Source organism: Pleurodeles waltl, chromosome 1_2 (genome assembly GCF_031143425.1).
Source record: "Pleurodeles waltl isolate 20211129_DDA chromosome 1_2, aPleWal1.hap1.20221129, whole genome shotgun sequence".
NCBI lineage: Eukaryota > Metazoa > Chordata > Amphibia > Caudata > Salamandridae > Pleurodeles > Pleurodeles waltl.
This window is the reverse complement of record NC_090437.1, coordinates 1,025,372,889-1,025,397,835: the sequence shown is the minus strand read 5'-3', so window position 1 is coordinate 1,025,397,835 and position 24,947 is coordinate 1,025,372,889. Positions and strand designations below refer to the sequence as shown.

Sequence of the window (24,947 nt, the reverse complement as noted above, 5' to 3'; positions counted from 1 at the left end):
TGACTTTCCACGCCAAAGCGCAGAGCCGCTAAGAACACTGAGATTGGTGTGCCAGAGCTAGGGATCTGAAGGGGGAATCTCTGTCCCTAGAAATCAGTTCACAAACGGGGAGGATGGGTGGGCGTTAAGGGATCTGCAACTAGAATATGTCTTTATCAGATATTTCGTTACAGAAGGTAAGTAACTTGTACATCTCATAGAGACTTCTAGTTGCAGATTCCTTACCTTAGAACAGATACCAAAGCAATGCCATCCTCGGAGGTGGGCTGCGAACCAAGATCATAGTAGGAAGTCCTGCAGGACCGAACAACCAAAGTAGCCGTCCCGATGGACCTGGCTGTCCAGGCAGTAGTGTTTAGCAAACGTGTGCAGGGACGCCCAGGTAGCTGCCTGGCAGATATCCAGGACAGGATCTCCGCATGCTAACGCAGTAGAAGCAGGAGTTGCTCTGGTGGAATGAGCGCGCAAGCACTCAGGGGGTTGCTTCTTGGCCAAAGCGTAGCACATTTTGATACAAAGAAGTACCCATCGAGAGATGGTACGTTTTTGCACCGCCTTCCCTTTTTTGCACCCACATACTTGACAAAGAGTTGATTGTCCACCTGGAAATCTTTAGTACGATTAAGATAGAACCCCAATGCTCTTTTTGGGTCCAGATGGTGGAGTCTCTCCCCCTCATGTGGGGGTGCGTAGAAAGTAGGCAGGGTGATGGACTGGCCTACATGAAAAGACGTAACCACCTTTGGAAGGAAGGAAGCTTTAATGCGCAACACCACTTTGCCAGGGTGCACAAATAAGTATGGAGGTTTAGACGAAAGGGCTTGAAGCTCACTCATCCTGCGAGAAGAGGTGGTGGCAACAAGAAAGACAGTTTTGAAGGTGAGGAGCCGTAAGAGACAATTGTGCATCGGCTCAAAGGGAGTACACATTAAATAAGCGAGGACAAGATTGAGGTCCCACTGAGGCAGGATAAATGGAGTGGGAGGAAATAAATGGGTGAGGCCTTTTAGGAATCTACTCACAATAGGAGATTTAAAAGGTGAGGGCTGATCAGGTAACCTAAGGAAGGCCGAAATGGCAGATAAATACCCTTTAAGGGTGCCCAAAGCAGAGCCCGGCTGGGCCAAAGAAAGAATGAACAGAAGAACCTCGGATAGAGGGGCAGAGAGGGGATCAACAGATTTGTTGGTATACCATGCCTCAAATTTATTCCAACGACAGACATATAAAGTTTTGGTGGAGGGACGCCTGGCTGCCAAGATAACATTGCAGACTTCGGGTGGAAGATCAAAAGTCGTCAACTGTCGCCACTCAATCGCCACGCATGAAGGCAGAGGGTGGACAGATTTGGGTGAAGAACCGTCCCCTGTTACGACAGAATATCCACCTGAAGAGGCAGTCTGAGTGGAGGATCGATGGACATGCTCAATAGCTCTGGATACCAGACTCTCAGTGCCTAGTCCGGAGTCACCAAAATGACTTGGGCCTGGTCGTTCCTGATCTTCTTGAGAACTCTGGGCAGAAGTGGAATAGGAGGCCGGAGTTCCACTCGAGACGAAAAGCGTCTCTGAGCAAGTGCCGCCTTGGATCCAATGCGCAAAACAGCTGACATTGTGCGTTCTCTACAGAGGCGAACAGATCTAACCCGCCAGATGTTGAACCACTGGGGCAATGCCCTGATGTTCCAGTCATGTCCAGAGGCGTAGTGCCTCCTGACAAAGGGTCAAGGACCCTACTCCGCCTTGTTTGCTGCAGTACCACATGACGGTAGTATTGTCAGTGAACACCTGCACTACTTTCCCTTTGAGAGAGGAAAAAATGCTTTTAACACAAGCCTGATCGCCCGGTGCTCCAGAAGATTGATATGGAGCCCAGACTCCGCTGGAGACTAGAGGACTCTGATCTCCACCCTTTCCCATGTGGCCGCCCCAACCCAGAAGTGACGCATCTATCACTATAGATAGATCTGGTTGGGGAAGGGAGAGGGATCTGCCGTGGACCCAATGCGGATTCGAAAGCCACCACTGCAGGCCTTTTGCAGTCCCCTCTGAGATCTGGACCATGTTGGAGAGATTCCCCCAATGTTGCGCCCAATGGAACATCAAGTCCCACTGCAGAGCCCACATATGCCATCTGGCATGTGTTACTAGCAGGATGCACGAGGCCATGAGGCCCAGCAGCCTCAGACTCACGGAAACCCAAGACTGAGGCTGAAAGATCGGAATCATAGGCTGAATGTCTTGGACTGGCTTAACGGGAGGATAAGCCCGAAATTGCACTGTGTCTAGAACAGCTCCGATGAAGTGGACCGTCTGAGAGGGGGTCAGGTGTAACTTTGGCATGTTTATAGTGAACCCCAGCGTGTGCAGGCGGTTCGCCGTAGTCTGAAAGTGGGAGACTACTTTCTGGGGCGAGTCCGCCTTCAACAGCCAGTCATCGAGGTAGGGGAAGCCTGATACCCCTAACCTGCGCAGATGAGCTGCAACCACTGCCATCCCTTTTGTGAACATCCGAGGTGCGCTGGTAAGGCCAAAGGGGAGCACCGTAAACTGAAAGTGCTTGTAACCTACCACGAATCGCAGGTAACGTCTTTGGGCAGGCAGGGTGGGGATGTGGAAATAAGCATCCTGCAAGTCCAACGCTACCATCCAGTCTTCTGGGTCCAAGGCAGACAGAACCTGAGCCAGGGTGAGCATTTTGAATTTCTCCTTCTTGAGGAAGTAGTTGAGGTCCCGAAGGTCTAGGATACGATGTAAGCCCTTGTCCTTTTTCGGCATCAGAAAGTAGTGGGAATAACAACTACAACCTACTTCGGGCACAGGGACCTTCTCTATAGCTCCCTTGGCCAAGAGAGCTGCGACTTCCTGGCGGAGAAGCGCCAAATGATCCTCTGGGAGGTGACTGAAGCATGGAGGCATGGCTGGTGGAGCAGATTCGTAAGGGAGGGAGTAGCCCTTTCGCACGATCTGCAAAACCCACCTGTCCGTAGTGATGGATTCCCAGTGGGACAGGTGATGGCGAATCCTGCCACCAACTGTATGGGAGTGAGGGGACGGACTAGGAGGATTTGAAGGCTGCAGCAGGGGCAGAGGTGGACTGGGCAGACCTCTGGTTCCCTGTCCCACAACCACGTGGGATTCCACGTCCCCTGCCACGCAGAGGCTGGACAACATGGGTGGCACGGTGGCTGGGCGGAGGATGTGACAGGGAGCCCCTGCCGTGGCCACGAAAGAGGCGAAAAGTGGACTGCGGGGGGTGAGGAGCAAAGGAAAGACCAAGGGACCGAGCCGTAGCCCGGGAACCCTTGAATCTCTCCAAGGCAGAGTCTGCTTTCTCTCCAAAGAGACGGGAGCCATCAAAGGGCACGTCCATGAGGGACTGTTGGATTATAGACCTTTTTATTGACTGGAAGTCTCAAATTTATTTTTTTCAAAATAAATCTCATAAGCAATTCCATTCCACCATTTCCCAGAATTCGTTAGTTGATGCATGGAGATTGTCATCCCACTGCTCAAGAGTATTTCTTTTAGTCCCCCCACATGGTTCGCTTTCTCACCTGGATCATATCTTTCTTAGTAAATCATTAACACAGAATCTTAGCCGTGCCTTTAGTAAACCCATAGTCATATCTGACCATGCACCAGTTGTTACAGATTTAAATCTTGTTCGATCACATGCCAAATCAGCTGAGTGGAGATTCAATAATGTGCTTTTGTTGGATCCAAACCTTTCCTCCTCCTTTGTCTCTTTCACTAATTACTTATTTTTATTCAATACTACTTCTGACACAACTCCCCAATTGGTATGGGATTGCTTTAAAACCTCAGCTCGTGGTTTTATTATAGATTTTGTTAAAAAAAAAAAAAACATTTGCTCATCAACAGAAACTCTTATTGTCTAACACCACAAGTTTAGAACATACATTTTATTCCTCAGCTTCTTCTTTGCATGAGCTAGTTCAGGCCAAATTAGCTTTTAATTAAAAAAAATCAACTGATCAACCTTCCTCCATATTATTGTGTAGTAGTGCCCGTTATAATGGGGAGTCATAACAAATCAGGAAAACTTTTAGCTAATTATCTGAAAATTCATAAAGAATGCTCTTTTATTGAACCCATTCATTACTCAAATGGGAGACTTTTATTTAAAGATGGAGACATTTTAGCTAAATTCTTGAAATTTTACAAACATTTATATACTCCGGAACCTCCAATTCATTCTACTTCTATGGACTCTTTTCTTAAAACTGTTTCACCTCCTTCCCAGTCTTTATTGAATTTTGATCCTATTGAATCTGATTTATTGATTACAGAGTTATTCAAAGCTCTTAGCACACTGAAAAAAGGCAAGACTCCTGGCCCAGATGGATTTACTGTCAAATTTTATCTCCATTTCGCCAATATTTTGATGCCTAAACTTCTACAACTCTTTCAGTTTTTCTTCCTCACTGTAAAAGCTGGTGGTACTTTTCAGGAGGCTACTATCTATCTAATACATAAAGATGGGCGAGACCCTACAGAATGCAAGAATTATCGTCCTATATCTCTTGTAAATGTATACATTTTTTGCCAAATTACTTGCTCTTCGAATGGAGTCCTTTTTGCCCATATTAGTAGGTAAAGAACAATGTTGTTTTGTTAAAGGCAGACTCATCGCAGATAACTCTCGATTATTTTTTTATGTATTAAATAAAGCTCCAGCTCTCTCCTATCCTCTTGCAGCTATCTCTGTAGATGCTGAAAAAGCCTTTGACAGAGTAAGTTGGTCTTTTTTACCTTAAGTATTGAAATGGTATGGCTTTGGACCCGAAATTCTCTCTCTTATTTCTTTGCTTTACACAGATCCTCAGGCTGCAGTATTAATTAACGGTTGTGTATCTCACTATTGTTCCTTGCAACGAGGGGTTCGTCAAGGTTGTCCCTTATCTCCTCTTTTATTTGTTTTAGCCCTTGAGCCTTTTATTTCTGGTATCCGTGACAATACTCTTTTATCAGGCTTTCAATATGGAGATGAACATTTAAAATTCTCTGCCTATGCAGATGATATTCTTCTCTTTCTTTCTAACCGTGATATCTCTATACCTGCTTTACTTAAGGAGCTTTCAAACTTTTCATCTGTCTCTGGTTATAAAATTAATTCAGAGAACACACAAATTCTGCCTCTTCCTCATTTGACTCCACTGGTTTTCACTGGAATAATTCTAAAATCAAATACTTGGGCGTTTGATTTACTAACTCCATTTTACAGTCTGTTAAGATAAATATGAAGGAATGTTTCAATAGAATTGATAAATTACTGTCCTCCTGAAATCGTCTTTATCATGGTGGGGTTGTATGGATTCCATAAAAATGATTATACCCATTGTTTTATACATTTTATCTATGATCCCAGTTCATATACCAGATACTTACTTTTAAAAAAAATTGACTCACTTCTTTCTAAATTCCTTTGGAGTAAGAAAAAAATCACGAATTTCTCTCACTTATTAAAAAACCAAAGGGCAATGGAAGTGTGAATTTCCCAGATTTTCATACTTATAAAGCTTTTTGTCTGAAACAAGCTACCAAATGGATTTCTTCTGCTCCCTCTCTTTTTACCTCCTTGTGACTTAACATTAAACTAGCATTGCTTGCACCTTTCTCTAGTAAGGAAGTTTTAATGTTTTCTTAAAAAATAACATAACATCTTCACTGGTCTTTAAGCATACTTGCTGATTATTGAGTCCCTAATATCAAATAAAAATCTCATGTAGGGTCACTTTTTTATTTTTTTTGACAATCCCCGCTTTGGTGTAACAAGCTTATAACTATAAATAATAGGAGAACCAGGGTGACTATCTGGGTTCTAGATATTTTGTTGGCCTCAATCCTAGTTCCTTTTCTCAATTTCAAGTGATTTTTGACTGTCCTCTATCATCTTGGAACACATTTTCAATCCTTATGGGTACTGTTTTGGATACTTTCTGTTCGTTCCCATCAGACTCCATACCTCATTCCCTCTCCCCCCCGGATTCCCTTTTACATTTGTTGTCTCTCAATCATAAAGCCTCTCTTATATACAAATATTTTCAGTAATCTGATCCCTTTCATCCTAAAGCCAAAGTAGAACTTACTGGGTAAGCGGATTTGGGATGTCATTGGACTGTTTTTTTCTGGAACAAAATATGGTTCATAATCTTAAAAATTTCAAGATCGGCCTCTACCACTCAATCTATGTTTATTCTTTATTATAGATTTGCTCCATGTTCTTTTTTTATGCCCCCCTACTGCTGTTTTTTTGGGCAGGAAGTCTGGGTCCAACTTTCAAAAATTTTAAAAATAAAATGCCCTATGTCGATAATCTCAATTTTTCTAGGCAGCCTATCAGATAAAATTGAATCACATGCTCACGAAAAAGGATTATCTGATCTTATGCTGGCCTTCGCTTTTCAACATGTTACAATTAACTGGAAATCCTCCTCTAGCATATCTTTTACAGCTTGGTGGAATAATGTTTGCCATTATCATCGCTTAGATATTATTTTTGCTTCTGTTGGTAGGCCTCCGGTGAATAGAGATTTATATTGGTCCGCATTAACGAATGTTCTTAACAATAAGGTTAAACAATGTGATCAATCCATTAGGCCTGAGACTTTTAAACCACCGTAATTTGTTTTTTCTCTGTTTCTTTTCTCAGAAACATGGCTCTAGTTTTTCTCATTATACTTATATTTTATTCTACCTACCTACCTGATCTTCAAATATAGACTTGTATTCCCTTTTCCCCTTTTATACCCTTCCTCGTCCTTTATAACATGAAACTGTAAACAGCTTTTATCTTATATATTACTTACTAGCTTTATACTTTTATTGCTTTTTGTGATGATTGACTAATGTTGGAATTTCAGATATTGCATAATAAAGCTGATTAAACTTAAAAACAGGTGGCCCATGCTGGTTCCCATAGCCCTACCTAGATACTCCGTAGTGTTTAGGCTGAGGTGGATGACAAATCTGGCCACAACCTGACCACCCTGAACAGTATGGGCTAGAGAAGGCCATAAGTCTTTGAGGACCATAGGCAAGCTCACCATTTCCAAACGTGTATGAGTGTTGCAGCCTAATAAACCACTTGGGTTGACCAACCTCAAGGCAAGGCTAGCTGAGGAGTACACAAGCTGTCCAAATGTGTCCACTCATTTTGACCCTCTGTCAGGGGCGTGATAGGAAAGGCGTTATAATAGACTCTACCGGTGGACGCCTGGACCAGCAGACTTTCATTGTGGGTGCTGTGTGAAGAAATTCCGGTCTCCTGTAGCAGATCTGCGGTGGCAGACGACCTGTTGGCTGACTGGAGGGCGAGAGCATGGTTTAACCCAAGCCCAGAAGGGTGCTATTGAGTACTTCAGTGAAGGGCAATAGGGGTTCCATTGGTGCCTGCCCTACCTCTAGGACCTATGTGAACACATCAGGTTTAACCTCCATACTGAGGAGGTAAAGGTCAGGGTTCTTAGTAAATGAAGTGCGTTCCTCGGTGGGTGGATTAGTGGGGGAAGTAACCCAGTATTATGTGAGGGGTCCAGCCCACTAACATCCTGTAGCTCCATTTGCTGATGTAATGTCTGTGCGCAACTGCTCTATGGGGGAATTCTGTGGGAGTCAGATGGGTTCAGCAGGGGCTGCGGCACAAATATCTGGATGTGGCTGCAGTCGAGTTGACACCTGCTCAGAGTCGCACAACAAATGGTTTGCAATTGTTCCTCTGGTACTGCTGTAGTCATCGATGCTTAAGGAGCCAGCATTGATTTTGGCATTAGTGCAAACACTGGCCCAAAACCAGAAAATGGATCAAGCAGCCCAGACTACGCCGATGTGGGAACCAGCAGGAGGTAATCTGAGTCAAAGTCTCTGCTGACACTTGGGAACTTAAGACGCCCCAGAAGGAGGCAGAATCATCACCAAAGGCCTATATCTGCTGCAACGTGGCCGATGGACCCAGAAACTCTGAGTGCATCAGGACCAGAGATGGAATCGACTCCTCAGTGGAATGAGACTAAGACCAGGAGGCACAGTGACGGCCTTGTGCATCTCTGGAGGGAATTGAGAGTAGCGGGACGGAGCTTGGATTGGACTTTTTTTGTTTCTTTGTCCACTTACCTGAAGATTTTGGCAGCAAGGAAGATCTGCCTCAAGAACAACTTTGGGAGAGGGGCCTCGTCTTCGACCTCGAGCGGGACCGGCGCAGAGCTTTCTGGTGTTTCAATACACACAACTTTTCCTCACGCCCGCAAATGGCCTTAGGGTTTATCTGGGCACAGTACTCACAGGCCTTGGTGTTGTGTCAAGTAAATAAGCATCAGCGGCACATCTAGTGGGGATCTGTCATAGACAAGGTTTGAATCCTGTAGTTTTAGAGGGTGAAACCCCTTGCACACTGGAAATTATTTTTATGTAAACTCTTCACAGAGTGAAGAAAGAAGGAACAGAGCTCTAGATCCATGTCTGAAGGCACAGAAAGAAAGAAACTGATAGGAACTGACATCAGTGTGCATGGATAGTGCTTCTATCTGGCTTTAACCATTACTTCTAGAACAGAATGGTGTGATATGCACTCATGCATCACGACCTACAGGCATGAAGGAGCACTGCTTTCGAGTTTTCCTTATCCAATCTAGCACTTAGGGGAAATTCTAAAGGCGAGGAATCTGTGGTTAGAAGTACACATTGGAAATGAAGAGTCTGTTGTGGTACTAATAATCAGATAGGAGAACATCATGCACTCATTAAGGATCTCTATGAAATCTTTATGCCTCCCTCCAAGCAAGTCAGCAACAAACTGCTGCAACAAATACCACAGTGATCTGTACTGTCTTGTCTCAAACAGCAGCATCACTAGTTAATTTTATTATTTATCTGTCAAGAGTTAGGGTTTGTGGTCCTCATCTGGAGGAACAGAGTACAGAGGAGCAGTACCATGATTTTCTTTTCTTGCCGCAGAACAAAGACTTAAACAGGTGGAGGGTTCACCCTGAGGAATAATTGTTCCTATTCTGGAGGTTTCTATATTTTGGAAGCTTTTAAAGAACTGGAAGATAGAAAAGGTTTCACTGCAGGTTCAAGGCGAGATGGAAGCAGTCAAAGGAGCAGTCCTGAAGAAATATTCTGCTGAAAGCTTTAAAATAAAATCACCTAAGTTGTGGTAGACGTGAATGGAAGAGGAACATTACATTTAATAACACCTCTAATCAATACTTATTTAAAGGTGCTGATGATTTCAATGAAGGAAATCCTGGCTTTCGATGAATCTACCAAGATTGGAGAATATTTGTTGGTCATTGATCTTGATGAATATGGTGAAGAATATGACCTCAAAGAACATCTTGAGGAACATCTTCAGGAGCATCTTGATGAATATCTTCTAGAGTGTTTATTGTGGTGGGAATCATGCTGTCAAGGATAGGATTTGTAAGGAGAACTTGATCTCAGAGTGTAGTATCTCTCCTTGGTGATACTCTGTTTGCCTTAATGTGCTGCAATGAAGGTTGGGTGTAGGCAGAACCCCAGTGGCTAAAATGGGAGGCAAAATAACTGGTCTTAAAAGAGAAGTCTTCATGGGCATAGACGGCTAAGAATGAAGGATTGGTTCTTGGGGCTGAAGAATTTGGCAGGTCAAAGACTGGAGCAGTGGATCTGGTAGGAAAGTAGACCTGAGAATACTCAAGCTATGAAGTCAAAGTAAGTCTTTGAGATGTCAGCTTGTACATCTATTCACAAACCTATGGAGAGGGTGATGCATGGGAATGCCTCAATATCCAATGTTGCTTTGATGTTGCAGACTCTCTCAAAGTCAAATACATTGATGGCAAACCAATACCCAACGTCAACTGAGAATGAAGCTGTTTTCCATGTTGTCTCCTCTTGGATATCCCTCTCGAGGAGTTCTCAGAGATGTAAGCAGGGGCACTGAGTAGAGGGTACCCTTTCTCCTCACTTCCTTGACCTCCCAGTTTGTCCAGACCAGGGTTCCTGAAATCTGCACTGTTCCTCCTGAAGTACATGAGAAATGATTTTCTTTTCATCCTTCAGGGTGCATTTGGAAACATTTGGTAATGATGGCATTTGCAAGAAATTTGAGTTTCTGGAAGGCAAACAATACACATATCATGGGGATCTAGCTGTACTTGTTGAAGTTCTCACAAGAGGCACATTCCCAAAATGAGATTTTCTTTTTTAACAGCAAAATTAATTTATTTCCTGTAAGGAAATGACAGGAAAATACTTTAAGTCCCTAAGGATGAACAGTGAAATGGTTTTAAAGAATATCTAGAAAGAGGTTTAGCCCAAAAAAAGCCCAAAAAGGATGAGTTCAGTGCTTCAGACTGCACTTAACAGGCGCCAGACAAAACTGGACCAACTGCCACTGACAGAGCATGATGTGATAATAGATGATTGTGAACTACAATGCTTTTCAGCCTTAGATAGCTCCAGTTTACATGGCTGCATTGCCCTACCTTCTTTCCTCATTTCCATCAAAAAACATTTTGTGAAAGTTTTTTTCATGTAACCTAGCTCCACTTGTGACTTCCGTTTTATTTTTAAAAGGGGTTCTGTTTTTAAAAGAAATTAAGTGGAATTCGTCAATATAGCCTTTCCTAAAAGACTTCTAAATTAATGTACATCAAACGTGATACTGATTTTCTGATAAAAAGCAAAAACAAAATGTATTTTCTTTGAAAAAGTATTTTCCTGGGATCTACGTATGAGTGGGACAAACTTATTATTCTGAAGTATAATAAGTTTTTCTACTTGATATTCAAGTAACGAGCAATCACACAGTAAGAAGTCTAATAACTGCTACTGCCTAACTGAACAAGCTGACTAGACAAGCTGCAGCAATGTGCTTTAGTAAATCGATATAATACATTGTCCCCCCCACCAAGACAAGCCAAGTTAGCCTTATATTAATTAATCAAAAGAAATTAGTAAAATAGTAGCAGTCGGGGCAGTGCCTGTTAACCTGCTCATCTCACTGTAAGTAGCAGAGAATAAGTCAACAAAATGCATGCAAATTGATCTCCGCTCTGCCTATAAACCACCATATTACATATTTGAAAGCAGTAGTGCAGACGAAGTAAACACTCAAGCTTACAAGTGAAGAGGAGAAGGATTTATTCAAAATCTCCTAAAGCTACCAATGCTAACAAACTGCAGTTACACTAAGGACATTTTAGCTTCCAGCATTACATTTTTAATTGCTGTATTTACTTGAGTCAATCATAGCAAGCAGAACTCCCTATTTTTTAAGGATGGCAGGATGAAGCTAACTACACAGGACGAGCGATTCTTGAGCACTACTATTCCAACAATAAGTAGCTTCACACACATTTCTCGTCGATGCCTGTCATTGTAACCATTTCATCATGAGGACTTTCCAATACTCCTCTGCATTCTTTCATTCCATTCAAAGTATTTCATGGATTGTAGCAGATTTTTGAGCTAGAAGTATTGAAGTAGACTAAACCACAGATGGTGTTACCGGGAAAAACCTGGTCTTGTAGGTGATCCACACATCATTTTGGACAAAACTTGAACCTGCACTGGCACATAATCGCTCCAGCAAGTGGCACTCAAAACCAAGCAACACTCCTCCATGGATAAAATCCATTATCCCAGGAAAAGACTTAAAACTAGTGGGTAACTTAACCAGTAGACACTAAGCTTGATTATGGAATCTACTGATTGTTATCCTCAGAATCCAACTGGCTGCTCTAAAAGAGCAGCCCTGTAGGCAGAGCCTCTTGGCTAGAGTCTAGAAATAATAAGATCAGATCACATAACCCAAGCAGCGGTCAACCACAAACAGTTTCCTGTAGAAGCCCTAAACATACTCAAGCTTGCATGTATAGTATAAATATTGTATAAAGTATACAAAAGCCTAGAAAACTGGTAATATCAGGTGGTCCTTGACCACTCCTAAGTGATGACTCTCCTTTTGGAACCTCAATCCTTCAGTAAAGCAATATGATTTCTTACAGAGTACCCCCAAACCTGGAATTCCATACCTTCTGACATAACTGGGGACCCCTCCTATGTTGCTTTAAATTTTTTTAAATATCTGACATTTGTGTGCAAGTTGTGTCATTCACCTCTCTTCGTATTGACATGCTAACTGTAGCTTCTTAGTGTATATTTCATTATATCCTACAGGTTTCTCTCCATTTCCCGTTGCAAGGGACAAATATATCATCTTGGCTGTCTTTTCACTAGATTGCTTTTTCTCTTAAATAGTCCTTCTGACTGTCTGTTCCAACCTGAAGCTCTCTGATACCCAAATGTCTCTGGTTTGCACTATTTAAAATTGAAAATATATAGGTAGAAAATTATGAAGTGTATACACAAAAGGAAAGCTTTGGGCAGTGTAAAGGTAATTTAATAAAAGTTACATTTCCAAAATATTAAATACAAGTCTGACTTTAGCAATAGATTGGATTTTTTTAATTATTAAATATATATATAGGTCTTTGAATGGACTCTGTAGCTGGCAAATGTCATCAGTTATAGACTAAACTAAATAATATTTGACTTTTCCTATGCACCAGTTACAGTCTGGCCACTGACAATACCTTAATGAGCCTAGTTACAGGAGGACCATGTCATTTCTAATGTCACACAAGTTCCATTCTTAAATAATACATACTCTACCTTGTGGGCAGCAGGGCTTAGCTGTGACTTATTCAATAATTAAAATCAGGTTTTGCTACCTGCCATAAGGGTGCTTTTGACAAGGTTTAGGAAGCAAGGTTCAAGCTGGATAAGCATGAAGACATGTTTTCACTACCACTGTAGTGGATGGCACAATGTGTGCTGGAGTATCAATCAGTTTTTGTAGAGCGCAACTCCTCACCCGTGAGAATCTCAAGGTTCTGTGTGTGTGTTGAGGGGTGGGGAGGGGAGAGGTTAACAGACAGAGCCTCATTCGAAGAGCCACATCTTGAGGTTCTTCCTGAAGATGGTGAGCGATGGGCTTTGTCTGAGGTGCAAGGCTAGGTGGTTCCAGCTCTTTGCTGCGAGGTAGGTGAAGCACATTCCTCTGGCGGTGGTTTTCTGTATGCGTGGGATGGGGGCCAGTGCTCGCTGGGTGGAGCGGAAAGGTCTGGCGGGGTTGTGGAATGACCCGCAGTGGTTTAGGAAGGACGGTCCAATGTTGTGAATGGCTTTGAGGTGTGGGTGAGTAGCTTGAAGATGATTTGTTTCTCCACCGGGTGCCAGTGGAGGGTCCTCAGGTGCTGTGAGATGTTCCTGGCTTCAGAGGTTCAGGATGAGTCTGGCGGCAGCGTTTTGGATTAGTTGCAGCTTTCTGATGTTTTTTTGTTGTGGTGCCGGCAAAGTGCACATTGTCGTAGTGGAGCTTGCTTGTGACTAAGGCGTGGGTGGCTATCCTGTGGCAGTCTACTGGGATCCATTTGAAAATCTTTCAGAGTTGGCGGAGGGTGTGCCAGGAGGAGGAGGTGACTGTGTTTAGCTTTTGGGTCAATGATGGGGAGGAGTCAATGATGATTCCTAAGTTGCAGGTGTGGTCAGTCAGAGAAGGTGAGGCGCTGAGAGATGTGGGCCACCAGGTGTGTCCCAGACTGAGGTAGAGTTTCCGAAGATGATGAGCTTGGTCATGTCAGAGTTGAGCTTGAGGCAGCTCTCTCTCATCCAGCTGGCGATGGCTTCCATTCCTGTGTGGAAGTTCCTCTTGGCCTCGTCTGGGTTTTCAGTGAGGGATATGATGAGTTGTGTGTCATCGGCATATGACACAATGTTCATTCTGTGGCCTCTGACGATGGCTGCGAGAGGGGCCATGCATATGTTGTAGATTGTTGGGCTCAGAGAAGATCACTGATGAATTCTGCAGCTGACTTATGTAGGTTCGGATGTGTATGATGGGAGCCTGACTCTCTCTGCCATTCCGGAGATGAAGGAGTTGATCCACTGCAGGGATTTTCTGCTAATTCCTGCTTTGTGAAGTCTGGTGCATAAGGTGCTGTGGGAACCATGTCGAAGGAAGCTGAGAGGTCGAGGAGTAGGAGTGCTGCAGTTTAGCCACGGTCTAGAAGTGTGCGGATGTTAGACTTGGCATCCTTGGCGTGGTCTCCCCTAATTTTTGCCTCTGATTCCCAGGTTGTTAATGTATGCTGGTCTCTGTTTTTGCTGTTTGTGTTACTTTGGGCACTTTACCACTGATATCCAGTGCTAAAGTGCAAGTGCTCCAGTATAAAATGTATATGTAATTGGATCTCCATGATTGGCATGTTTGATTTACTAGTAAGTCCCTAGTGCAGTGCACTAGAGGTGCCCAGGGCATGTAAATCAAATACTACTAGTGGGCCTGCATCACTGGTTGGACCACCCACATTAGTAGCTCTGTAATCATGTCTCAGACCTGCCACTGCAGTGTCTGTGTGCAGTTTTAAACAGTCAATTTGACTTGGCAAGTGTACCCTACTTGCCAGGCCTAAACCTTCCCTTTTCTTACATGGAAGACACCCTTAAGGTAGGCCCTAGGTAGCCCCGTGGCCGGGTTCCAGTGTATGTTTAAGGTAGGACATATACTAATGTGCTTTTTATGTCCTAACAGTGAAATACTGCCAAATTCAGTTTTCACTGCTGCAAGGCCTATCCCTCTCATAGATTAATATGGGGGCTGCATTTAAATATCATTAAAGAGTAGATTCCCTTTGGGAGCGGATAGACGTGGAGTTTGGGGTCTCTGAGCTCACAATTTAAAAATGCATCTTTTAGTAAAGTTGTTTTTGAGATTGTGTGTTTGAAAATGCCACTTTTAGAAAGTGGGCATTTTCTTGCTTAAACCATTCTGTGACTCTGCCTGTTTGTGGATTCCCTGTCTGGGTCAGTTTGACAGTTGGGCTGTTTGCAATTCTCTCTAGACAGTGACACAAAGGGAGCTGGGGTGTAGCCTGCATTTCCTGATGAGCCATCTGTGCTAGGAGGGAGGGGAGGAGTGATCACTCACACCTGAAAGGCCTGTACCTGCCCTCACACAATGCAGTCTCCAATCCCCTAGTGTATGTCTGGGGCCTGGCCTGGGCAGGGCAGGATTTCACAAACAAGAGAGACTTTCCTTTGAAGTAAGCCTACTTCAAAGTCCAAAACGGGTATAAGAAGAGCACCCAAAACCACAGACTTTAGATCACTTCTGGATATCAAGAGGAACCTCTGCCTGGAGAAGAGCTGAGGAGAAGTGCTGCCCTGCCTGTGACTGTGCTTTGTGGAACTATCCTGCAGTTGCTGCATCTGCCTGGTGAAAGGGGACAAAGACTGGACTTTGTTCGGCATTCCTGCTTGTGAAGAAATCTCCAAGGGCTTGTCCTGAGCTTGCCTCCTGTTGTTGAAGTCTCAGGGCCATCAAAGACTTCCCCTGCCAGCACCTAGACTCTCTGCTGAGACTCCTGCCCTGCCAAGTGGTGCCCTATCCAGTTCCTGGGGTCTTGACAGGTGAAGCTGGCAGCCCAAGATTGAAAATCCACGCACCGACCGCCGTGTGGGGAAATTTCCGACGCAACCTCCAAGACATGGCTGAAGAAACGAGGCACCGCCGGCTCTGTGGCTGAAATCAACGCACTGTTTACAGCGCGGCTGGAAGATCGACACTCGCGGCTGGAGAAACGGCACGCCGCATAGCTAACGGAGGCTGGTAACATCTCAACCCACACAGCGGGGTTTTGCTAACACTGTGCGGCAGGATTTCCGACACAAACCTTGCTGGGGGCGGAAAAACAACGCAACATCTGACCAGACCCGAGTGCTGCCCAGATCAACGCATCGCTCTCCTGCGGAGAGGAAAAACAAAGCATGCCGACCGGACCGGAGAAGGAGAAACAACGCACGGTCTTGCTTGCGGGTGAGAAATCGATGCACCGCTCACCTTTTTCGATGCACACTCGCCTGTGCGTGTTATTTTGACGTTTCCCAGGTAATTTTCAACGCTAACAGTGCTTTACCTGCTTACAAAAGGATTTAAGATTCTTTTGCTTTTAAAATTAATATCTTGACTTGTGTATGTTGGAGTTTTGTCATTTTGGTCTTCTTTGTTTAGATAAATATTTCCTATTTTTCTAAACCTGTATTGTGTCATTTTGTAGTGTTTTCATTAAGTTACAGTGTGTGTTGGTACAAATACTTTACACCTAGAACTCCGAAGTTAAGCCTGCCTGCTCGTGCCAAGCTACCAAGGAGGTGAGCGGGGGTTAGCTGAGGGTGATTCTCCTTTACCCTGACTAGAGTGAGGGTCCTTGCTTGGACAGGGGGTAACCTAACTGCCAACCAAAGACCCCATTTCTAACAGTGGATGTCATCGGTGGCTGCAAGAAGAGCTGTCTCAGTGCTGTGGCTTATGCAGATCCTGGACTGGGAGGTGTTCAGTGAGTTGTTGCCCTTGATGAAGTGCGGCAGCTGTGAGTTGATGGTCTTTTCCAGTACTTTGGCAGGGTAGGGCAACAGCGAGATACGCCAGAAATTTGATTATCTCAGATGGGTCAGCCAAAGGTTTCTTTAGCAGGGGGCATACCCAGGTGGCATTTAACTTCCAGGCCCTGTGTGTATTTCTGCTCCACGTACATGGCCTTACAAGAAAGCTAAAAGGGGAAATCAGCCAAGTACGACACATTCTAGGGGTCAGAGCACATACACCGGGCATTGGATAGCAGTGTCCCGGTGTTAAGAGTTCAAGACTACCAGCAGAGGAATCACAAAAGATAATGAAAAAATTAGGTTGACCACCCAAAAATAAGGGGGGATTGGCTTGGCAACACATGCGCTTTTGTGTTTTTTAAAAAGAAATCAACAGGGGCATTGACAGTACTTCTGCAATAGGTCCCTTGAATAGGCTGCATTCTTCAATACAAACACCTGGCACAGGGCTGACACAAGGTCATAAGGACATGATGATGTGGAGGCAACGAGCTGTTGATAGAAGGATCTTTGGTACACTTATTTCCCAAGCTGCATGAACCGAAGTCTGAAATGTTTATCCTCCTGGGCAGATATGAGGGCAAGAATTATCAAGAGGAATAACCTTGTTTTATTCCAAATGGCAAAACAGCAACCACTGGTGAAGCACAACTGTTTCAGCGGGAGAGGGTATATGCTCATAATAAACTCATACTGAGAAAGTAGCCACTGCTCCTCAACTGGTACCTGAAAACAGGGAATCTGGATCTTGAAGAGAAACACTGTCCAAAGAAAGAAACTCATAAGCTGCAAATAGCACAGCACCAATTTGTGATAGCTTCTTCCTCCTGCGTAACTTCAATTAAAAAATATATATATATTTCTTTAAAGGCAACTGGTGTTCATTTCTGCCACAGAACATACATTTCTAAGTCACATAGATTATAGTTTTGCATCCACAAGTATATGTTGTAGTGCAGCATTGGTATATTGTTGCACATGTATCATTCAAATGTTTTACAGATGTTCAACTTTAATGTTATTTGGAGTAGTTTATAAATATTTTCTTCAGTCTGGCAACAGCACTTTTCAGTGGACATTATTACACATTCTTTGTGACTTTAATTAGGTATTACCATATAATTGGTGAAAGGTTATATAGAACTAACTTCATAATGTAATCATTCGGAAGTCTGACTTTGCTGTTTATTTAGCACCACAAATTATACCTCCCCAATCAATTGACCATATTATTGCCATGCTATGTTTGTTAAGAGGTAACTGCTCTTACCATTTTTATATCCTTTCTTGCACTGTTGGCATTGCCTTTGGCCTCATCATAAGTCATCGCTTTATTTCTTGCACACCACATACTAAGATTATGTAACACCTACAAAACAATCACAAAAACACTTCAGTGGTATATTAGTACACATAAAGGGGAACATAAGTTATCTTACAACAACAAAAAAAAACAGATAAATATTAACGGTTTTCTCCGTCACTAACCTGACGAATATCTTGATTCGCTCCCAATATGATTTCATTCATAGCAGGTGGTGGGATCTTTAATCCTTCCTTAAAAGCAATTGTCATCATGGCACCCTACGGGGAACAACCACTAAACAAATTATCAAATCAAGCATCAGATGCTGCAAAAAAACAATGTGGCACTATTTCAAAGCTGGTAGAAAACATGCAAAATAGAGCTTTGCAGAAAACCATTCTGTGGCATAACTCCTACCTTAATCTGTTCCACTCGAGGCCTTTGAAAACGAAGATCAAAGCAATAGTTTGCAAGGGAACGGATCTTCTGGTGGTTTCGATCATTACACATGCATATTATCGGGATCTTGGAATGCTTGATGAGACCAATTAATTCCTAAACATGAAGAAAAAAAAAAAATGGGTGTGCAGTTCTTGTCAACAGAATAAAATCAATCTCCCATGCACATTTTCTATGGTACCACTGAGTTGGGTAACAATAATCAATTGTTACGTCAGTGCCAAGATACTTTTCAGGGTGAACACATACTTTACAAATTAACATAATGTTATGCTGGTGGTACATCATGTAAGGTCACTGCAGTAAACCTAAGATCAATAAGCAAAGAAGGGTAATCATTTCAAACTTCTATGTTTAAAAGATACGAGGAGCCAACAGTTTCTATGTTTTTCTGGGATACTAAGAAAAAGTAGAAATACAATGTAAAACTAAAAAAAGAAAAAGTTACTGAACCGTAACCACATACCCACAGTGTAGGAAAGCACCATTTTTGGCATGGTTACCCACACACTGTTTGCCTGGTATCTGATGCAATTTGACTGAAAGTACACTGGGTTCCTGCGAATCAGGTCCACGGTGCCAGATCTTTTCCCCCTAAAACTGCAGTCATTTTCTCCAGTTGGCAAAACCTCTAGCACTCTCTGAAAGTTTCTACTAAATGGTACCCCTGGCACCTAGGGCCTGGGGTACTAAGAAGGGTCCCTAAGGGCTGCAGCACGAATTGTGCCACCGTAAGAGACCGTGCATCAAGCACATGCCAGGCTGCCATTGCAGGTTGCGTGTCTTGGTGCAGACAAAAGTGAAAACACGACATGGCACACAGCCTGTGTGCCATGGCCCCTAACACTGCGTGCAATACATGTAAGTCACCACTCTAACAGGCCTTAAAGCCTTAGGGCAAGGTGCATTATATTACATGTGAGGGCATAAATGCAGAAGCAGATATGCCCCTGCGATGTCTCTGCCGATTCTCAGATGTAGTAAGTGACCAGGGAAGCCATTTTAAAATACATGCGTTGGACACTGGTCACTACGAGTTCTCCAGCTACATGATGGCTTCACTGAAGATAAGGATGTTTGGTATCAAACATCTCGTATTGGTGAACCCACACTAATGCCAGTGTTGGATTCATCAATACAAGCACCTAGAGGGCACCTTAGAGGTGCCCCCTTGAAAATCTACCAGTTACAGTTCAGCCACCGTAGCCACGTTTCTGATCCCCTAAGGTGACAAAGAGCGTTCTTGGGGTCCAGAGACAAAAGTCTGCACTGGGCTGGGATGTTGACACCTCCCCCAGGTAGGATGGACTGGCCATGCCCGGGCAGGAAGCTTCAGAGGCCTAGCTGCCTTTGTAATGCGACCCAGGTCTTTCCAAATGGCAGCAATTACCAAACTACTGTCCTGACCACACTTTTGGCGGCAAGACAGGTGGGAAAATTATGCAGATTAGGAGGTGTAACAACTTCATGCCAGTCTCACCCCCTAGGGTGGACGAGCTGAAGTGGACACCACTTTTTAAATTCCTCCATCTTGGTTTGGAAGGAATTAGGTCACTAGGGTCAGTGTTCTGCCCAATTTGCAACAGAAGTGGTCATACAAAGAATGTGGTCACCCAAGGTGGGCAGCCCATTGGCTGGCACTCCCTGTAACACCCCTAAATTGAGTATTTAAGTGGCACCCCTGAACCTCAGAAATTGACAGCCTAAGAAGAAAAAGAAAAGAGATGCATCTGCAGAAGAGGAGAAGCAGCAGCTGACCTGGTACCAACCCCGCCAGCCTGTCTGCACTCCTCGACAGACTCTGCACCAGAAGACGCCTCGTCCTGCAGCTCAGCCTCCAGAAACTTGGGAGGAATGCCTGCCTTCGAATAAGACAAGTCTTCCATGAGCGGCTGACCTGCTCCCAACCAATTCTAAAGAAAGGACTCTGCAGCCTCTGGAACTGCAAATACCAGACACCTGAAGTCACCACTGCACCAGCTGTCACCGACCCAAGTGGGAGTGAACCTCTGGTGCGAGCAAGATCCCCTCAGCTGTCCAAATCCATCATGGTTTCACCCCTCCCGGACTCCCTGAAGTCTCCTGCAGCCTCTGCACTCAGGCCCCCTCTCCCACAGCCTCGGAGGTGAGAGGAACCCGACCCCTAAAGCAACCACTGCACCCTTCGTCGCTGGCCTGAGCTGAAGTGGACCCCTGGAGCCATTGATGTTCCCCAGCTCTCCTGAGCTCGAGTCCACTGTGGTTTCACCCCTCAAGGACTCCACAACAGCACCTACAGCCTCAGCCCACAGGACAGGTGGGTTGGTAAGGAATCTGCGGCTACAGTGTCTATCAAATAAGATGTTTCCGAAGGTAGGTAACTTGTTCAGCTGAGACTTCGAGCTACAGATTCCTTACTTTAGAATAAATACCCAAGCAATACCTCCCTCCCCGGAAGTGGGTCTGCAGAACCGTCTCACACTAAAAAGTAATGCGGGACCAAACGGGGAAAGTGCCCATCCACACTGACCTGACTGTCCAGGGAGTAGTGGTTGGTGAATGTGCACAGAAAAGCCCATGTTGTTGCCTGGCAGATGTCCGGGACCAGAACTCCGCGAGCTAACGCAGTGGTCACACCTTTAGCTTTGGTGGAATGAGCATGCAAGGGGGTTGCTTCTTAGCCAGTGGGTAGAGATTTTAATGCAGAGCACAATTCATCGGGAGATGGTCCGTTTCTGCACAGCCTTCCCCATCTGTGCTCCGACATAAGCCATGAACAGCTGGTCATCCACCCGGAATTTTTCCGTACGGTTAAGGTAGAACAACACCGTTTTTTTGGGGGTCCGATCAGTGGAATCACTCCTCTTCCTTAGATTGATGTGATGGAGCAAAAAAGGTGGGAAAGGTAATGGACTGGCCTACATCAAAGGGAGTGACAACTTTCAGCAGCAAGGAAGCTCTTGTGCAAAGAAACAGCTTGTCTGGGAAGATGTTCAGGTACGGAGGGTTTAGATGGCAATGCCTGGAGCTCACTGACCCGCCGGGCAGATGTTATTGCCACTAGGAAGGCTGTCTGGAGCCTGAGAGGACAGCTGTACAGTGGCTCAAAAGCAGCACACACCAGAAAGGTGAGCACTAGATTGAGGTACAACTGAGGCATGATGAAGGGTGGATGTGGAAACGTGTTGAAGACCTTTCAAAAAGCTATTCACAACAGGAGATCGATTTGAACATGGATGGCTGATCTAGGAACCGCAGAAAGACTGAGGTGGTAGAAAGATAGCCCTTTAAGATGCCCAAAGCAGAGCCCTGCTGGGTAAGACAGAGAATAAATAGAAGCTCCAGAGAAAGGGGTGCAGCAAGGGGAGGGAGTGGTCAATCTGTCCTTATGCACACCATGTCACAACTTGTCCCAGGAGGAGGCAAGTAACATCTTGGTGGAGGGGCGCCTGGCTGCCAAGATAACATTGCAGACTTTGGGCAGAAGGTCGAAAGCTGCCACCGTTCAATCTCTATGCATGAAGCTGGAGCGTTGCAAAGTTCTGGTGGAAAACCATCCTTGCTGATGCCATAGGAGATCCTCCAAAAGAGGGAACCTGATTGGAGGCCTGATGGCTATGATCAACAGCTCGGGATACCAAACTCTAGGAGCCCAGTCCAGAGCCAAAAGGATGATTTGGGCCCAGTCATTCTTGTTCTTCTTAATGACTTTGCACAGGAGTGGTATGGGTGGAAAGGCGTAGAGGAGGCCTGAGCTCCACTTGAAACAGAAAGCCTCTCTGAGTGAAAGCCGCCTTGGAAACTCCAGCATGCAAAACTGAGGACAACGCGCGTTCTCAGCGTTAGCAAATTGATCTAACCAAGGCTCTCTCCACTGCTGAAAGATCTTGCAGCACCTCAGAATGGAGACACCAATTGTGATCTGCTAAGCATCTTTGGCATAGTTTGCCCACCTTGGCATTCAGAGAGCCTCCCAAGTGTTGAACCACCAGGGATATGTCGACATTACAATCATGCCCAAAGGTGCAAGGCCTCTTGACAAGGGTCCATAAACCCACTCCGCCCTGTTTGCTGAAGTACCACGTGGCGGTGGTTTTGTCCGGGAACACCTGCACTAGCCTTCCCTTGGTGGATGGTAGAAAGGCTTTCAATGCCAGCCGGATCATCTGGAGCTCCAATAGATTGATGTGGAGTCCGGATTCCGCCGGTAACCGTAGGCCTCTGATCTCCACCTCTCTCAGATGGCCACCCTATCCCAAGAGTGTTGCATCTGTCACTACTGTCAGACCTGGTTGGGGAGGAAAGAGGGGTCAGCAGCTGATCCTTTGCAGTTCTCTCCAGGACCTGGGCCATGTCTGAAAGATTCCCCTGATTCTGCGCCCACTCGAACTTCAGGTCCCACTGCACAGCCAGCATATGTCAGCGGGCATGTGTCACCAGCTGGATGCAGCAGTACAGAGTGCAGCAGCCTCAGAGTCAGTCTCACAGAAACATGGTATCAGTCTGAATATCCTGGACTCCCCGTTCGAGAGGATAAGCCCGAAACTGCGCCATGTCCACAACAGCTCTGATGAAAGGGAGCGTCTGAGAGGGAGTCAAGTGTGACTTCAGCATGTTGATAGTGAACCCCAGTGAATGCCGAATGCGACTGCCGTAATCTGGAGGTGGGAGACTGCCTGGAGCTAGGCCACCTTCAACAGCAAGTCATTGAGATGGGGAAGACTGGTATCCCTGATCTATGCAGATAAGCTGCAATCACCGACCATCACCTTGGTGAACACTGAAGGGATGCTGGTAAGGCCAAAAGAAAGCACAGCGAATCAAAAGTGCTTGTGGCCCACTGTGAACCGCAGGCAATGCTATCAGCAGGCAAGATGGAAATGTGGAAGAATTAGTCCTGCAAGACCAACACTACCAACCAGTCTCCGGGTCAAGGGCAGACAGAACTTGAGTGAGAGAAACAGAGGGAGGAGGTCTAGGATAGGACAAAGGTCTCTGTCCTTTTTGTGCACCAGAAAGTAGCTGGAATAACAAAAACATCTTACTTCTGACATTGGCACCCTCTCTATGGCTCCCCTGGCCTAGAGAGTCACCACTTCCTGGCGGAGAAAGGAAAGGTGGTCCTCCATCAGTTTGTCGCAAGTGGGTGGCATGAATAGAGAGACAATCATGAACAGGAGGGAGTAGCCCCTTCAGAAAATCTGCAGAAACCAGCGGTCTGATATTATTGACCTTCAGTGGTGCAGGTGATGGTGTATCCTGACTCCCACTGGTTGTCCTTGAGGTTGGAGGGCAAACTGAAGAGGTATGGAGGCTGCCCAGGGGTGGTGGAGTGGTCCGTCCCCTGACTTCTGGGCCCATGGGGTCTGGGGGCAATGCATCCTCAGCCAGACACAGAGGCTGAGGAACTTCCTTGCCGGGGTGGCTGGAAGCCCCTTCCGTAGCCAGGAAAGGAGCGAAAGGCAGACTGGGGTTGGTAGGGGGCCATGGAAAGGCTCAAGGACCTGGTCGTAGCTCTGCTGTCTGTGAAGCGTTCCAGTGCTGAGTCCGCCTTGTCTCCAAAGAGATGGGAGCCATTAAAGGCCACGCCCAATAGTGAAACTTGGACATCCCTTGAAAATGCCAGTCATCCTCGGCCAGGCATGGCAAGGGTACCAATAAGAAACCGCTCTGCCCATTGAGTTGGTTGTGTCCAGTCCACCTTGGATTGTGAACTTGGCTCATCTGTCCCGTCTACCATAGCTAGGGAGAGTATGGCCCAGGCCTCCTCTGGGACCATGGCCTGCACCTGTGCAACAGAATCCCAATGTGCATCGGAGTAATGGCCCAAAAAGGCACACAGTGTTCACAGACCGCAGTGCCAGGCTAGCGGAAGAAAACATTTTATTGCCTAAGGTGTCCAGCCTCTTGTTTCCCTGTTTGATGGGGTGGTAAGGAATGCCCCAGGATTTACAGGGGGAAGAGGATGCTTGGACCACCAAACTCTCCAGGATAGGGTGTTGTGTGAGAAACTGGGGTCCCCTGGGGTGGGGTGATGGTGGCGGGCAATTGTCTTGTTCATTGCAAACCACTGTGCAAGACTTGGATCAGGCCCGAACAGGATGTCTTTAGGAGCTTCATTAAATGGGAGAAACAGTTCTAAGGGGATAACTCCTGGATTAAGCACCTGAGGGCAGGCCAAGATCCAGGAGCTCTGCAGCCCTTCTCACCACCATAGCAAAAGAGGCTCCTTTCTCCGTAGCCACAGTAGGAGAAGAGACCATGCCTGTATCAGTGGAGGTGTCCAGTTCACTGGTGTCTGCCAATTCCTCACACCAGTCCAATGTTTGGGTGTAGAGACTGGCATTCTTCAGCGTCCAGTGACCCCCTCCAAACCTTCCCTAAGTCACAGCCCTTAGTAATAGGGCTCAGGCTACGGTCTGGAGAATATGGCTCCATTGGGTGCAGAGGTCAGCGTCGGGTGATGCCCCTCTAGTTCTGTGTGGAGTAGAGGATGAGAATCGGGGTCGGCTGCCGGAGGGTGGTGCTGGGAGTGTTAAAGATCTGGACCGGCAATCAGGGAAGGTGGAGGTGGTATGACTGGCACCAGTCCGGATGCATCTATTGATCCAAGGGACCCGACTGGTGCTGGGGGAAGTGGACTTGCAGGCGGAGAACATGCAGGGGCCCCTCGTGAACCTGGGGGTCCAGAGCTGGGTAAGGGTCGCTCTGGGTCCTGGAAACCTGTGGAAGCAAGGAAAAGGCTCAAG

The 24,947-nt window shown here is 45.5% G+C and overlaps 1 protein-coding gene across 1 annotated transcript in view; it reads right to left on the bottom strand.

The window, feature by feature from the left end:
* The window catches only part of RFC1 (replication factor C subunit 1), a 622,078-nt gene that overhangs the window by 80,304 nt on the left and 516,827 nt on the right, over nt 1–24,947 (bottom strand). The window contains exons 17-19 of the mRNA XM_069202064.1: nt 18,178–18,315; nt 17,943–18,038; nt 17,725–17,823 (exon numbers count right to left, since the gene is read on the bottom strand). Coding sequence (XP_069058165.1) covers nt 17,725–17,823; nt 17,943–18,038; nt 18,178–18,315 — 333 coding nt within the window. The remainder of the gene's footprint in view (nt 1–17,724; nt 17,824–17,942; nt 18,039–18,177; nt 18,316–24,947) is intronic.